Raw genomic sequence first — 16,429 nt, forward strand, 5'->3', positions numbered from 1 at the left:
AATTTGAAAAGCAAAGGAACAGGAAATGCTTTGTTAAAGTATAATGCGCATGTGATTGGCCCAAAACATTGCAGAAAAAAAATGTAAAGAATCATTAATTCAGTGTTTTTCTCTACTGATGATATTTATTTTGCATTTATCCTTCAGATTACTTATTTTTTATAATCTAAAAACTTTACAGTAAAAGTAACTTCCAGTTTCTAAAAGTAAAATTTAAAGCAATAGATGTATATTTTGTTAAACTTTATTTGTTCTACGAATAAAGTTAAAATGTTTCCAAACAAAACAATATATCTTCTTACCTTGCTAATGGATTCTTCTTTCTCCCTTTTAATTGTAGCTGGAATTCCCGCACCTATATATTTTGGAGCTTTAGTGGACTCCACATGTTTACACTGGGGTACTTTGAAATGTGGTGAGTCAGGGGCATGTAGGATATATGATTCCACCAACTTCAGGTAAGGATAATTTTTTAAATTGCTTTCTAAGCATAGACAGTGTGTAAAATGGTACCATTCATATCTAACATTTTCTTTGTCAAGGGACTAGATTACTTTTGCCTTTGTTTCCAGAATAGATAGTGGTACTGTATCTCCAATTCTTATTTATATACTAGAATTTTATTTCCTCAATATTTGCAAAGTACTTGATAAATATAAGCATGGGTGGCTTTCAAAAGCTTGTTCCTTAAATTGGTTGCAATCAATATATTGTTGAAGGTCATGGCTGTACAGAAGCTACCTAACTAAATTATATTACACTCAAGTACCCCCATTTAATCCTACATCATTTCAACATCTTACTAGGTTAAATCCTTACTTCCTTTCACTATCCACTTCTGATCTCTAAAATGGTATTTTTTCTCCCTTATTAAATTTCACTGACACTATATTCTTCACGTCTCTTAAAGCTTTATTTTTTTTTTTAATAACAGACCTGATTTTGAACAAACCTCATATGATAATATTAACCTGTTTTTTAACAAAACTCTTCCATTTTTCTCTTTTTATTTTCACATTCTTTTCCATTTGGAGACCTGGATTTTGTTTAAATTTGTATTAATCTCTCCTTATGGGGCAGTAAGAAAACTCATTTTCTAAAAATGATTTAGCATTATTTAAAATAGTCTAAGGTCTTCTCTTGATCAATAAAAGGATGTATGTCAAGAACTGTGAAGAGAGCAGACAGAATGAGATTCATGTTTTCATCAGTTCCCCTTTCCCCTAAAGTTCCACAGGGGTAATATGGAGGTGGGCACAGATACCTACTGTGCATGCAATGGGTTTGCATCACAATTGAGGAAAGCCAAGGATCCCTAGTGTAGGTTGGCCTCATCCTGCTGCTTTGATTCCTGTTGATAGTAGCTTTGATTAAATGCTATTTCAGACAAAATTATTATATTTGGTACCATCCTCTGTCAGTCAGGTGAATTAGAGTGACCAATGAAGTGTACTCATGAGAAAATTCATCCGAAACTAATACAATGTAGAAACAAGAGTTACATGCTGATGGACAGTTCTTCATGAGTTCCTTGAATTTTGGCATATCTTATCAGCAGAGGCTTTTGTTCTGAACTATCTTTTCAAAGATGTTTGAATAGTAAGTGACCTTGGAAGATAAAAATGGTCTTTCCCTCTGGAGCAGAGTTTTCTGTCCAGGATGATAAAGGTAACATCTCCCTCTGGGGCAAATGTTGGCAGATTTGCTTGCAACCCATTTAAATGATAGGGATTTCCTAAACTCAGGATTGCTTAGCTGTGACCCGAACCCAGTGTGTGCATCACCTGGGTCTCCTGTGTCCCCACTTCGGGACTTGGGGGGTGAAAACTAACCTGAGCATGAAGCTTGTGCTGACTGCTGTAAAAAAGTCCTTTGTCTCTGACCAAGGAGTCTTGTATCTTCTGCCAGTTTCCATGCAGCTATGGCAAGCTAACTTGTTAGCTTAAAATCCAGGTAAGATCTAGGACTCTTTTACAATTCTTGAGAACAGAAATACTGATTAACTTAAAAATTGGCCAAAAATGTAAGGATGATCACTTACATTTATTACCATCTAATGAAAAGCGGGGAAAGGATTAAGGAAAATTTGATGGAAATAAGGCATAGGAAAATAAAAACACACAAAATAATTGAAAATAAAGCCTAAATATACCAGGTTTCGCAGTAAATGTAAACCAATTGAACTTGCTTCTTAAAAGATAATGCCTTTCATATTGAAGTTTTCCAAATTCCAGCTACATGTTGTTTACAAGAGACAGCCTAAAAATATAATGCAAAGAAAGGTTGAAGATAAAGTCAGAAAATGTATACCAAATATTAAATCAAGCTTCTGTGGTTATATTAATGACTGTAAGACAAAGTAGAATTTAAAGTGAAAAGAATTAATAGAATTAAAGAAGGGTATTACTTAATAATAAAAAAAGCACTTCACCAAAAATATATAACAATCATGAACCCATATAAATCTGTCAACATAAACTCAAATATATAAAACAAAAATTCACAAAATTACAAGAAGAAATCTACAATTAGAGTGGAAAATTTCAACACACTTCTACAACAAATGAATATAAAATACAGATGAAAAATTAGTGAGAATATAGAAGATTGAACCATCCAATTGTGCAAAAATTATCAATTAGTAGATATATAGTGATTTTTTTTAACCCAACTAACAGCAACCATAGGAAAATGATGCAAACCTCATTGTAAAAGAGATTTAAAAAGAAACCCTTTTGCACGTTATTGCTGTGATAGTAAGGAGGGAATAAGATACAGATACACCCAAGAACTAGACCAAGTGATCTGCTCCCTCTGTGATTATTCCCAGTATCACTATGAAAAGAACTAGGAAAGGCCTAAGAACCTGGGGGACTGGGAATAGCAAAGGGAAAATGATCAAATTTGGAGGAGTAAATACAGAGAAACAGAACAGCAAAGAAAACCAAAATAAACAAAGAACAACAACAAAATACTCAAGAAGAGCTTGTAAACTGAAATGTTAAAATACATGAATAAATCCAACAGTAAGAAAGACAAGCACATAAACTACCAACTGAAACATGACTTTATTCCAGATTAAATTTAATCTAATGTAAGAATCTGACAAAGACTTTAAAATAAGTATGTTTAACCAGCTCGATAGGTTTAAAAATAATAAATTGATGGCATAATACCCGTTAAAAATGAATAAGAAATTATGAAAAATTCTAGCAGAAATAAGAATATCAAAAAGAACTCTTGGAAATATTAGAGATTAAATGGATAGCACTGAAATAAAAAGAATCCTAAATACGTAATAAATTTCAAGTCCACATAAGAATTGGTGAAATGGAAGAGAGTACAGAAGAATTTATCTAGAATGTAAATCAATGATTTGAACTGATTAAACAAAAATGAACTACATAAGTAATGTTAAAGACCAATTAGCAATTAAAGGATATATCTCAGAAATTTTCTAGAACAGAGAATAGAGGAAATGGCAGAGATAAATTAAAGAATTAATGGCTTAGAATTCATTAGAATTTAATAGAGACATACATTTTCAGATCAAAAGTGCACTTCAAATGCCTAATGGAATAAATTAAATAGACATATCAGAGTGAAATTACAAATGCTCAAGATAAAGAAAAAACATAAACACTACCCAGAGAAATAAACATGTGGCTTATAAAGAAATAACAATTAGACCAATAGCAGATAGGTCATCAACAACCATATATCCTAATATCTTTATGATCCTTATTGCTTTGGGTTTGGGTTGAAACAAAAACACAAACCAGAGAGCAAAAAATTGGCAAATGTGACTACATATAAAATTTAAAAAAATTTTTGCAACAGAAAACACCATAGACAGTGAAGAATGATAGAACACAAATTGGAAGCATCCGGAGCTCTCATACACTGCTGGTGGTGAATAAAAACTATTGAAAAGAACCTTTGGGCAATATTTACTAAGCTGAATCCTCTAAGATGCTTACACATATTTTAGAGAAACTCTTGCTCACATGCACAAGGAGACATGGCAACAAAGGTATGTTGCAGTTTTGTTGATATTTAAAAAAATTTGAACAAAAGCGTCCCACAGGAAAATGGATAATAAGCCGTGGTGTGTTTGTTACCGAACTCAGGTTCCGTTGCTCACGACTCAAAAGCCAACACACTGAGAGGCAGTGCCAGCAGAAAGGAAAGGTGCTTTAGTCAGAAAAGCTGCCAAACTGGGGAGAGCGTGGACTCGTGTCCAGAGAGCAACTCCGAAGATTCTGCTCAGCCAGGACAGTTTTTAAAGGAAAAAATGTTGGGGGGGGGGGCGCGGGGAGGGTGGGAAGAATCTCAGTGAATCATGGAGGCAGGAGACTGGGTTCTGCATCATTCCCACCGAGTGCAGACTGGCTGACTCTCTCTTCGGATGTTATCTTGCCTGAATGATCTGCCTGCAGGATTGCTAAGGGAGCTGTTGGGAGCAGAGAGCTAACCATTCTTTTTTTTCTTTTTTTTAATATTTATTTATTTATTTATTTATTTATGGCTGCTTTGGGTCTTTGTTTCTGTGCGAGGGCTTTCTCTAGTTGCGGCGAGCGGGGGCCACTCTTCATCGCGGTGCGCGGGCCTCTCACTATCGCGCCTCTCTTGTTGCGGAGCACAGGCTCCAGACGTGCAGGCTCAGTAGTTGTGGCTCACGGGCCTAGTTGCTCCGCGGCATGTGGGATCTTCCCAGACCAGGGCTCGAACCCGTGTCCCCTGCATTGGCAGGCAGATTCTCAACCACTGCGCCACCAGGGAAGCCCGATTCTTTAACTATTTAATTCTTCACTCTTACTTCTTTTTAACTAGGAAAAGAATCAACAGGCTAGGCAAAGCATGGTGTGCGTTAAAGAAAGCGTTAAGTCAGGAGTTAGTTTCAATTGTTTAGTGATTTCGTTCCTGTAATTAGGGTTTTAAAGTTAGAGGGAGACAGCAATGGGTAAACAGGAAAGGGGCAGAAGAGTTGTTTTCATGTTCATACATCACAATGTTGTTCAACAGTTAAAAATAAATGATGTAGAACTACATGTATAAGCCTAGTTTTAAAATGGTGGGCTGATAGAAAAACTTTCAAAATAAACAAATAGTATTATGCCAATTATTTAAAATGTAAAAATACATACAATAATTGTATAAATTATGAATGGATACATGCATACTTTGTAAAGCTATAAAAATAAACTAGGAACAAAATCTATAAAATTCAACATAGTGTTATACCTGGGACGGGTTAGAATGTAGTAGGATCACAGGAATCAAATATTTTCCTTTAACCTGGTCTGAAACAAAAATGGCAAAATTTAATCATTTAAAAAACCTGGATGGTGAGTACAAATATGCTTAACTCTTTTTTTCCTGCATTCTTGAAATGTTACCTAATAAAAGAAAATTTTAGAAGTAGAAAATGAATATAAGAAGCAGAAATTAATAAATAGACTACACACCATAGAGGTAACCCCCAAAAAGCTGTGCTTTCTAAAAGATTGAAATATAATAATAACAATAATCTGGAAAGGCAAATAAAGAAAGAGAATAGGCACCAATAAACACTATTAGGAACTAAAAAGGAAATATAAGTACAGATACTTAGGAATTTTATACACAATAATTTGGAAACATGTTAAATAGAGAGTTTTCTAGGTAAATACGTATTATCCAATTTTATTGTAAATATATAGAAAACATGAATATTTTCATAGCCATTTAAAATATTTGAATCAGTCAAAAATTCTCATCTTCCAAAGGCATCAAGTCCAGAAGCTTTTAAGGCAAGTATTACAAACCTTCAATGAACTGATGATTCCTGCATGATACAAGTTATTCCTAGAAACGGAAAAAGAGGGAAAATTTCCCAATTCATTTTACAAAGCTAGTGCAACCTTGATATTGACATTAGACAAGTTCAGTATAAGGAAAAAAGTATAAGCTGATTTTACTTGTAAATATACATGCAAAAAATTAACAAGTTGAATCCAATAAGGTATAAAAACTAACAAATAGAGTTTGTTATAGAATTATAATAATAATCTTGGATATTCTGCTAATTACGTACAGAAAAATGATTTAGTGATATTTTACAAATTTACAATTAAAACTCTGAGCAAACTCAGAAGAGGAGAAAGAAACTTCCTTAACCCGATTAAGATCACCTAAGAAAACACAGGAGTAAATATTATAATTAGTGGTGATTCTTTGGAAGCATTCTTACTAAATATTGAAATAAAACTGCTATCCCTGTCAGTATTAAATTTAAGTTGAGGAGTCTATTCAATGTAAAAAGATAAAATAAAAACAGTAACAAAAGATTAGCGAAGAGGGAAATAAATTTCGATCTTCTGGATAAAAAAATCCCAAAACTCATTTTAACAAACATTAGCATTCATAAGTGAGTTCATGAGGTTCATTCATAAGGTTGACGTGCAAAACAATTAGCTGCTGCTCTCCTTATGAGAGTAAAATATTAATAATTAACAATATGCAAAACTATCTTTGTAACTTTTAATATGTTTTAACTCTTTTTGATAGATACATCTACCTTGGATTGCCAGCAGCGCTAAGAGGATCAAGCTATATTCCAGCCTTTTTAATCCTCCTTATTTTGAGGAAGCATCGTCTACCAGAGGAAAATGCCTCTTCAGAAACTATGCTTGAGGCCAAGTTTACAGGGAAGGAAAATGAGGGCAAAGAGATGGATCAAAATTCCAAAGTTTTGAATGATGATGAATTGAAAACTAAACTATAACGCTCTTTCATATCATGCTTCGCAGAATTGGAGAACACACTACAACTTAATTGTTTTTAAAATCAATAGAGGTACTTACTGCAGGTAATTTTTCCTTGTCTTTAAGAACCTCAACATTTTTCTTTACTCAAGGTAAAAAAATGTTCACTGATGGTATTTCTGAGGCAACAATGGCATTTGAGATCTTCCTCAGAGGGACATTTATAAACAACCTTCAAAACAGGATATTAGAACCAGCTTTATTTTTATGTTAAATTGCTAAAACAGCAATTTCTCTATTCACTCATGCAAAATAAGGGCATATTTCCCACATCCTTTCCAAATGATTCTAAAAATTTCCTATTAGGAAAATCTAGTTAATTCCATTGAATTTCTGCTTTGATATCAGGATTATTTAGAGACTGAAATTCTTATCTTCTTATGTGAATATTTAAGTATTTTATTCAAATTCATCACTTCATGTGAAAGGAGAGTGAATCTTTTTAATCTATTTTGGAATTGTTCTTTACCTCTTCCTATTCATTCCAGACATGATTCTTTTAAAATAGATTACTCACTAATATGCCATCACTTGATTTCAATTCATTCCCTGCTTTTTGACTCATGTCATATATTTGCTCATTTTGTTCAGAGTACTGACAAACTTAATCAGGTAATTAAAAATCATGTAGCAAAGATTGTTGGATTTTTTTTTTTTCAGCAATTCAAACCTGGCAACTGAACTCTCTCTTAAAAACAAATGTCTAAGTCAAAGTATGAAAGGTAAATATTAGAAAAACACTAGTCCTTTTTTTTTCAGTATTTTTTAATTAATTAATTAATTAATTTTTGGTTGCGTTGGGTCTTCGTTGCTGTGCATGGGCTTTCTCTAATTGCATCGAGCAGGGGCTACTCTTGGTTGCGGTGCGCGGGCTTTTCATTGTGGTGGCTTCTCTTGCTGCAGAGCATGGGCTCTAGGTGCGTGGGCTTCAGTAACAGTGGCACGTGGGCTCAGTAGTTATGGCTGGCGGGCTCTAAAGCGCAGGCTCAGTAGTTGTGGTGCAAGGGATTAGTTGCTCCGCGGCATGTGGGATCTTCCGGGACCAGGGCTCGAACCCGTATCCCTTGCATTGGTAGGCGGATTCTTAACCACTGTGTCACCAGGGAAGTCCCGAAAAACACTAGTCCTTAAAGGCTGTTTGTATTGCCAGATATTATCCAAAAAATCAGTTTCCCAGATTCAGGAGGCCTCCTTGGTCTAATGTTTATGTCACCCAAGGTGTCCTAAGTTAGAACACAAACACGAATTTTCTTTACATCCTCTTAGAGAATGAAGTGTTTAAAAAGTGGCTTCTGTTATGGAACTGAGGTTAATAAAATTCAAGATGTACATTTAAAACTAAATCTACCCTTATTATTATTTTGTAGCTTAGGGATACAGTAAAAGTATGAAAGGATTTTAGAGACACAAGAGGCCTTATGGATGATATGGAGTTTCTGGTTCAAGAGAATAGAATGAACAGCCATGTTTATCTACTTCCTATTCTCCCTCCCACTGACAGGACAGTCAGTATAGATGTAATGTTAGAACTCCCTTAAGGGTGAAGAGGATGTGGAGAGGGAGGATTGGAGAAGTGGGTGTCAATATACTCTGATTATTTATGTGTCATATAAAGGGAATGGGAGTGTCTCCAGGGATAGAACAGGGTGGCAGGAGCTGTCATTCAGGATGCACTTAGAAGGAGCCTGGGATGTAGGTAGGAACCTCTGAGTTGAAAGTTCAAAGAATACAAGTCAGACAGAAAATAGACCACAAGCTAGACAGGAAATAGGCCAGTTAATTGAAGGACTGTCTACGTATACTTTGCAGACCAATATGATTTCCTGAGAATTGGATGCATCATTTAAGGAGAAAGCAACAGAGAGGACTGGGTAGAACAGGTTCGGGGGGAAGATTTAAGAGTTAAGTTCTCTGCTCGCAAAGTCTGAGACTTCATCAAGACCGTGATTCAAGACAGGAACAGTGTTGACACTGGAGAGAGGAGCTAAAACCATTGGAAGTGAGGAGTTCCAACTCAGGGGAAGTGTGGCAGATGAGGGACAGTTTTGTGTTAGGATCAGATGACATGAAACTCAGAGCTGCTTTATTTGGGAAGGGAGGAAATGGGGAGAATGCTATGGAAGCTAAAAGAGGAGCAAGGACTCACCCTATACCCAGAAAGTTGTGAGAAAAAGTCAACAGCTACCACATGAGATGCTTATGGGGGAAACATCGTCCTCAGGAGAAACCCAGATTTTGGTGAGGCTGCAGCCGTGAAGAGAATGCTGGTTTATGCGTTTGAGAATATGGACAGTTTTGGAATTCCAAGGGACAAACTGAAAAGGGGCAGATTTCAAAATTGGAGTCTGAGAGAAAAAGTTGATAATTAGAGGTATATGGAAATTAGAGAATGAAAATTAGAAGAAGGGGAACGAGAGATCATCTGGAATTCTGGGACTTTTTAGGTAACTGACATAATGAGGTTAGTCCTGATAGATTTCAAGGCAGATAGTGTTGGTGACACTGTGAGTGTCAAAATTAGGAGGGATCATGACTGGGCTTCCTCATGACCCCTTGTCATGGAGGCAAACTGGAGAATCAAAATCTTACTTGAGTACCTGTGGCTCTTTCTTGACTTCTGTTGATGGGTTTAAGTTGATCAGAGAAAGCTGAGTCTTAACTCTGTGCAGAGTTCACCCACTTGAATACCCTCAGTGGAGCAGGGTAGGCCCAGAGAGACATGATTTTGGACCCAGTGTCTTGGGCTCACTCTTATCCCCTGCTGGGAATGATGGCATTTTACTCTAGGGTTCTCTTTTGACACTTCTTGGTGGAGGAAAGAAAATCAGAGAAACTGAGTATTGGAGTGCTCTGTGACCTCTCCTGACCTCTGTTGTTCAAGTCCATGAGGCCTGGGGAAGTCAGTTATTTTTCTGAGCATTTGTCCTCCCTCAGGATAGGGTAGAAGTAAAGGCATAGCAGACGGAAGTAGAGGAGAGAAACAGCAGGAAAACTGGTAGTGGGAAGTCTAGGATCGTTCATTGTCTTATTTAATATTGTGAGGAGTCTAAGTTTATGAAATTAGAAATGGTTTAATATATTATTTATAATTCTAAATATAAGCGATATTTATGGGAACTTTAAAAATAAGTACATAGAAAAACCACAAAAATTGGGAAAAAACATAAAGGGAAGGAGAGGAATTCTTCATATTTTATAGCATGGAGTTAAAATATATTTTAAGCTTAATAAATTCAGATAAAATTGGCAAACACATCTTATCAGAACTGCTGAGAAGTGGTTGTCTCTGTAGTATTGGAAGCAGGAAGAGAAGCAAAGAACAATGCATTTGCCTTTCATTTTTGTCCCTTTTGTACTCTGATTTCTTTTCTCTTGTGCATGTAAAATACAATGAAAAAAATTTCATAAAGAATACACATCAGCAAAAACAATAATAATAAAAGAAATAAAATAGGGCATTTTACAGAAAGGGAAGAACTGAGTCCTCCAATTGTGAGATTTTCAAAGGTTCTCCAATGGGTGTTTATTTATTTACTTATTTTTTTAGTTTATTATTTTTTAACATCTTTATGGGAGTATAATTGCTTTACAATGTTGTGTTAGTTGCTGCTGTATCACAAAGTGAATCAGCTATATGTATACATATATCCCCATATCTCCTCCCTCTTGAGTCTCCCTCCCGCCCTCCCTATCCCACCCCTCTAGGTGGTCACAAAGCACCGAGCTGATCTCCCTGTGCTATGCGGTTGCTTCCCACTAGCTATCTATTTTACATTTGGTAGTGTATATGTGTCCATGCCACTCTCTCACTTCGTCCAATGGATGTTTATTGAACAATTTTTTTCTCGTTTCTGTCCTTGGTTCTAGAGGATATGTGTCTTGGTGTGTGTATATAAGGAAGGTGGTGATGAACTAAGTTGTAGGCTATAAAATTCAAGTGGGTGTCATTTTATTAGGGTGAATAAATATACACAGAAAACAATGACAGAATGACAAATAACAGCACAAGGTAATTTCAAACCGTGTGGACATATGGTGACTCACTAAGTAATCAGAGTTTTTTTGCAAAAACTTCCCATTCTGTTTTTGGGAAACACTGCAGAAACATGCTAATTGGTAAGGGATTTCTTTCCAAAAGAAGAAGACAAAGCTTTCTAGGAACACATTTTGCCCTTTTTCCTTCTTCCTTCTGGAACTGAAGCTATTAGGCCTCAAGGAGGAGCAAGAAGCCATCTTGCCACCAAGAGGCAAAAGCATAGGGATGAAACATGATGAAACATGGTGTTGCAGGAAGACAGGGAGAGCCCGGCCACCAGCAGGGGCAGGGCTGAATTTTGCGGGCTTTTAAGTTTACCAAATTTGAGAGGAAGGCCTATAAAAAATTTCAAAATGATGAATACAAAATAAAATTAAAAGTGATAATTTACTTAGAATGAGAACAAAAAATCACAAGTTCCATGTGATATGCTTCCAGACATGATCATGATTTTTTTTTTAAAAAAACCCTACTGCAAACATTAGAGTTTAATGGGAAATTTAATTTTCATAAAGCTTTGCTGCTGACGTTGGGAGTGAGAAGGAAATGGTTACTATTGCCATTTCTATTCAACATTATGTCCTAGCCACGGAAATGGGAAGAAAAAGAAAATTTGTAAGGATAAGAAAAGAAACAAAAAATAAAACTATCATTGACATGTTTGTATTGCAGAAAATCCACAAGTTACTATAGATGAGCTATGAACATGATTAAGTGAATTTTAACAAAGTTCACTGGTTACAAGGGCAATCCACAAAATCAAATGCAGTTGTTCATATATCAGTAGCAGTTAGGAAATGATATTAGTAAAGCATATTATTTAGTGTAGCATCAAAAAAACACAAAAAACAAAAAATAGAACCACATTGAAATCCTAGCAATAAATCTTATAACAGGTGTCTAAGACCTCTATCCCCAATACTACAAAGCAGTATTCAGAGAAACTAAGACCTACATCATGTTCATTTATTGAAAGATTTAATATTTTAAGGATGCCGGTTCTCCCAAATTTTATCTATAAGTTCAGTGAAATCTCAAACAAAATCCCAGTACTTTTTGAAATGTGGATATTAACAAGATTAATTTGGCCTTTACATGGAAATGTAAAGGGCCAAGAAGAAATCAGAGCAATCTTGAAGGCTAAAGTTGGAGAAGCCCAGCGCCAGATATTAAGACCTATAAAGCTAAAGGAATTAAGCCAGTGTGATATTGACACCGGTCTCCCATCCCTGGTGCCACTCTCTTCCTTGCAGAGACCTTCTTCACCCCACGCAGAGTCCAACACCATGCGGTGCTGGGCTGCTCTTTTCCTACCTGGAAACCCTTCTCACCCTATTCAGGTTCCAACACCTCACATCCGGCCTTCATTCTGCTCTCCCCCACAGTGATGTCTTCTTCACCCTATTCAGGTCTGACACCCATGACAGGGTGCCCCATATGTGATGTCCCCCTTATACTCCTGTGATGGTTGGTGCTATGTGTCAACTTGGCTGGGACACAGTATCCAGATATTTGGTCAAACATTATTCTAGATGTTTCTGTGAAGGTATTTTTTAGATGAAATTAACATTTAAATCAGTAGACTTTGAGTAAAGCAGATTACCTTCCATAGTATGGGTGGGCCTCACCCAATCAGTCGAAAGCCTTAATAAAAAAAGACTGACTTCCCCTGAGGAAGAAGAAATTCTCCCAGCAGACTGCCTCTGGACTCAAACTGCAACATCAACCCTTCCCTGGGTCTCTAGGCTACCCCCTACTACCTATCTATCTATCTATCTATCTATCTATCTATCTATCTATCTATCTATCTCTATCATCTATCTTCTCTTGGTTTTGTTTCTCTGGAAAACCCGACTAATAGACCCTTCCTTGGATTCTGACACCTATGCTGGACTATCCCTCTTATGGACAGTCTCCTAACACTGCTTGGACTCTTGGGCTCTTACACCCACTCAGGTTCCTGTAGTTCCCCTTAAACAGCTTTCCTCCACCCGCACCTACCTACATACTTACTTTCTTGGCCCCATCTAATGGCTCAGGATTGAATTATTCTGGAAGGAAAAGGACAAGAGAAGGGAAGGGAAAGAAAAGAGAAGACCAGGAAAGGATGAAGGGGAAGAAAACAATTTAATATTTGATAAATTTTAGAAAGTGAATATTATGTTGGGTGTTATGTATCCAGAGAGTAGATGCATATTGCCAAGTGTATTTTACACTAAGCTCACCTATGTCTAGGTCGAGATTAATAAGTGCTATTACACAACATTGTAGCCTTGAAATTTATGTTGATTTCCTATTACCTCCTGCTCTAGGATGAATAGAAACAAAGAGCTTCTTTTATTGATTGTATATTTAAAATGCTTTTGCATTTGTTCAACCACATAGCAGGCATAAGAAATCTTGGAAGTGATTTTAAAATTTATGAACGATGTATCTAATTTTTAAATTTATTACTCGACAGATTTGTGGATCCAACAAACAACTGCCTGAGTAGATTATTTTTATGTTTTTAAACAAAGCACTTACTTTCCTTTTAACTGTTCTCAAATTTATAGCCTGATATATATGTATGTGACTTATATATGTGACTCATACAGGACACAAATTATAGAAATGGCCCAAGTAGTACTCAGAGCTTTATTATAAACAAAGCTATTGAAGTAAAGCCTGGTGTGTAATAAAAACAAAATACGAAACTTTTCTTGCAATGAGCCCTAAGAAAAATTCAAGCAAAGGTTACTTTAAAATAAAATGGAATAAAATAAAAAGGAAATCACAAGCCTCTTCAAGCCCTCAGATGTCTGTAACTCCTATCTGTATGGCTATTAGCATAACTGATACCATCTTGAGCACTAACAGTTTCTCCTGTCCTTCTGCTGACTCTACCCAGGACTGGACTGTACAGTAAATCACTTCTCTGTCATGAGGGGATTCATGGTTAATAGACACTGTTTAATAATCATTAGGAACAGGTAGCCTGTATGCTCTGTTAGTCCCCAGTGATGAAAACCTTCCCTGACATATTCTCAGCATCCACAAGACTAGTTACCCACTCATAAATCTTGACTTAGGAATGCCCGTCCTCTTTCCAAGCAACTACCCCATTCCCTAGGTTAACTAAAATCATCCCAGTGGCCCCTTGGCAGTGTGAGTGCAGCTGTGAATGCTTCTGGATCGTTGTCTGCCCAATCCCATCGTGTGAATGTTACCCTATAATAAACTGATCCATTGATTATATGGAGCTGCCTGCCTTGTTTTTCAGTTTCAAGATGCCTTCTCAGTTCAGTGGGCATTTTTCATTCCTTCCATCCTCCAACACTGTTGAAGTCAATTTCTAAATAAAATAATAACTTAACATATCCTAATGATATATCAAACTTGGTAGATTCAAAAGACATCCTTCACAAATTCAGAAAGATACATGCACCCCAACATCCAGAGCATAAAAAAAGAATGAAATCTTGCCATTTGTGACAACATGGATGGGTCTGGAAGGTATATTATGCTTAGTGAAATAAATCAGATAGAGAGAGATAAATATTGTATGTTTTTCCTTATGTGAGGAATCTAAAAATAAAACAAGTGAATGAATATAACAAAACAGAAACAAGCTCACAGATACAGAGAACAAACTGGTGGTTACCACAGGAGAGAGAGGTGGGGGGAGGAGCAAAATAGGGGAAGGGGATTAAGAGGTACAAACTGCCAGTTATAAAATAAATAAGTCACGAGGATGTCGAGTACAGGGAATATAATAAATATTTTATAATAACTTTGTATGGTGTGTAATCTATAAAAATATCAAATCACTATGTTGTACACCTGAAAGTAATATAATATTGTAAGTCAACTATACTTCAATAAAAAAATACATCCTTCACCAATATCATTTTTGATAACTAAACGAAATGACAGCAATAGAAATTATGAAAGGAGGGGAAGAGAGAGAGATTCTTCCCATCAGTAAAGATATACTGTGCTGAGTTTCTTAGAATGGTTAGTATGGGGGAAGACATATTTAAGTGGCTTTAATATGTGTGGAAAACCTCATTCTTTTCATAACTCTGCATGTTTCCTTATGACCTGGGAGAAAAATCCCTTGCAGACCCAGCATAGTATACACCTAATAACGTCTAGCAAATTCGCCACATTGGAAATATTCTTGTAGTCATCCCAAATACCAGATGTATTTGCAAGATTATACCTTTTCTTCTACCTTTATTCTTAATGGCATTATTTGTTATTTTCTTATCAGTTGTCTAGAGACTTTATATTAATGGACAGATCATAAGAATATGGGAGATATTGCTGGGTGAACATCGCTAGAACTCTTTATGCACAGGTGCTAGGGATAAATCTTTGGGTAAAAAATCCAGCGTAACAAAACCAGACTCACTGTTTTAAAAAAATTTCCAGTCAGTCTTAAAAAAATTCAACTGAGAAGATAGAAGGAACTCAATAGAAACAAAATAAAAGCCATCTTGCCTGATGACTTGGCCCTGTGGAATGAGTGAGTTTAGGAAAGGTCTATTTCAGAATGATAGCTGTACTTAGAATTGTTTACCAAATAGATAATTTCCTAGTTACTGGAGAATCTATTGACTAGCATCAGGTGAGGGAAAGGAAGAGAGGTACTCTTATATAATTCAAATAGGTCTTGAAAATTCCTAAAGTTAACTGAAACACACTTTCTTTTACTTTATTCAAGGGACTAAAAGTGAGACTTCTGGTTTCAGCTCAGACATTCAGAGAGCAGGAAACAGTATTGCATCCATACTCTTATAATAAGAAAAAGCTGGAAAAAATGTAAATTACAACTTTTCTTGAACCCATCAGTGAGCTGAGGTTAGTGGATAAACAGCTAACTGGATAGCTAGAGTCAGGATCCCGCAGGGGGAAGCAGGATCTGAACATTTACTGACTTGGGGCAGAAACCACTTAATACCAAATAAGTCAGTACAAGATTCAGATAGAAATTTTTAATGAGTTGCTAAAGACCAAGTGTAGGTTGGCATGAGAAAGTGAAGCCCCTGAAGGTGGCCAACAGAACGGGGGGTCACACCTCTTGCAGCTGATTCCTCCAGAACCTCCACCAGCCACTCAGGGGAGGTTAGAGAGGACACCAGGGGTGCCAGCTGGGGCAGAACAGCAGCTCCTTTTCCCATTCTGCTCAGACCAGTCTCCCCTTTCTCCTCTAAGGAATGGAAGCTTTTCTCTTCAGTGGGGATGGTCAACAAAAACTGTAGCTTGAGGGTGCTGGTGAAAACTCCTACAGCTGGGAAGGGAAGCAGGAAGAAAAGCTCCACTCCTGGGAGAGGGGCATGTCACCCCCAAACGCTGGTTTACCCAGTCTGCCTGTCTCCCTCCTCCATACCCACGTCCACCCATGGTAACAAGCATACAGGGACTTCGTTGGTGGCACAGTGGTTAAGAATCCGCCTGCCAATGCAGGGGACACGGGTTTGAGCCCTGGTCCGGGAAGATCCCACATGCCGCGGAGCAACTAAGCCCGTGCGCCACAACTACTGAGCCCACGTACAGCAACTACTGAAGCCCACACGCCTGGAGCTCGTGCTCTGCAACAAGA

General features: G+C 36.8%; 1 protein-coding gene across 2 annotated transcripts in view; it reads left to right on the plus strand.

The window, feature by feature from the left end:
- The window catches only part of SLCO1A2 (solute carrier organic anion transporter family member 1A2), a 103,362-nt gene extending 96,239 nt beyond the window's left edge, over positions 1-7,123 (plus strand). For both annotated transcript variants that reach the window (XM_061204420.1, XM_061204421.1), the window contains 2 exons: positions 341-458; positions 6,550-7,123. In XM_061204420.1, coding sequence (XP_061060403.1) covers positions 341-458; positions 6,550-6,766 — 335 coding nt within the window. In that variant the 3' untranslated portion in view covers positions 6,767-7,123. The remainder of the gene's footprint in view (positions 1-340; positions 459-6,549) is intronic.
- Positions 7,124-16,429: the final 9,306 nt, after the last annotated feature.

This window comes from Eubalaena glacialis, chromosome 11 (genome assembly GCF_028564815.1).
Source record: "Eubalaena glacialis isolate mEubGla1 chromosome 11, mEubGla1.1.hap2.+ XY, whole genome shotgun sequence".
Taxonomy (NCBI): domain Eukaryota; kingdom Metazoa; phylum Chordata; class Mammalia; order Artiodactyla; family Balaenidae; genus Eubalaena; species Eubalaena glacialis.